The following is a 1,014-nucleotide window of genomic DNA, read 5'->3' as shown; positions in this document are numbered from 1 at the left end:
TTTCAAAAAATTTCTGGAAAAGTTTTCAATTTGTTCGAACATGGAAAACTCTAACGGACACTCACCACTGACGCGAACTTGTTGAGGCGCTCACCGATGCTCTGGAACATGACGAGCCAGAGCGGTATGCCCACCATGGCGTACCCCATGCAGAAGGCCTTGCCCCCCACCGTGACGGGCGTCGAGTGGCCGTAGCCGATCATGGCCAGCACCACGGTGGCGAAGTAGAAGGCGCCCGCGAACTTCCACTGCGGCCCGGCGCGGTGCGGCTTGTTCTCAATTACCACCACCTCGAGCACCGTAAAGTCCTCTTGAGACATGTTGTAGCGGTCCATCATCTTCTCTCGGAACTCTGAAAACACGAAAAGAAAACGGCATCACGAATTGCGCGGAATGTGCGCCGACTGGTGGCCCTGTCCGCCAGAGAGGGTGGGGTGCCTCACTCACCTTTCAAGTAGTCCCATCTCCGGCGCTCCGTGTCCGACTCGAGGGCGTCGAACACGGCCGCACCGATCAGTAGGTAGGTGAAGGTGAAGACGACGAGCGAGAGAGTGCGGACGTTCTGGCGCTTCATGGTGACGGCCGGAGAGGGGGGAAGTGGGAGAGCGAGTGAGAAGTAGAGTGGAAGAGAGAACGCGCAAGAGGGGTGAGGTCGGAGGGAAAGAACAAGGAGCGTCCTGGAAAAGAAAACAGCTACAGTAAATTACCTGAATACATGACTGAAATATCAGGTCGGATAAGAAGAGAGGAGGTTGAGGAAGATGCTCGGCCAAGTAACGACAAGCACGGCCCGTTTCAGTAAGAAACCTTCAAATACCGACGTCGCGTTGACGTCGACACTAGACGATGACGGGAAAAAACCGGCGTCTACTCGACGGCGATACGATGGTAAGCCGACTCACCTTTTGGCCGTCAACGCCAACCCCAACCCCCCTTTGGTGCACGCCTCGTTGCACCTCAGACGTTGTCGATCACCCCTCCCCTTCCCCCATGCTCGGAGCTTCAGCCTACCCC

General features: G+C 56.5%; 1 protein-coding gene across 1 annotated transcript; it reads right to left on the bottom strand.

Moving 5' to 3' along the window:
• Positions 1 to 50: 50 nt before the first annotated feature.
• LOC113216666 (two pore potassium channel protein sup-9) lies at positions 51 to 704 on the bottom strand. The gene is made up of 2 exons (XM_052276497.1): positions 448 to 704; positions 51 to 352 (listed from the first exon to the last, which is right to left on the bottom strand). Exons 1-2 carry the CDS (start codon positions 572 to 574, stop codon positions 51 to 53), a joined length of 429 nt encoding a protein of 142 aa, XP_052132457.1. The 5' UTR covers positions 575 to 704.
• Between the last annotated feature and the right edge of the window lie 310 nt (positions 705 to 1,014).

Source organism: Frankliniella occidentalis, unplaced genomic scaffold, assembly GCF_000697945.3.
Source record: "Frankliniella occidentalis isolate FOCC.00 unplaced genomic scaffold, Focc_3.1 Scaffold3176, whole genome shotgun sequence".
Taxonomy (NCBI): Eukaryota; Metazoa; Arthropoda; class Insecta; order Thysanoptera; family Thripidae; genus Frankliniella; species Frankliniella occidentalis.
Note: the sequence above shows the minus strand (reverse complement) of the source record. Positions and strands in the feature narration are given on the sequence as shown.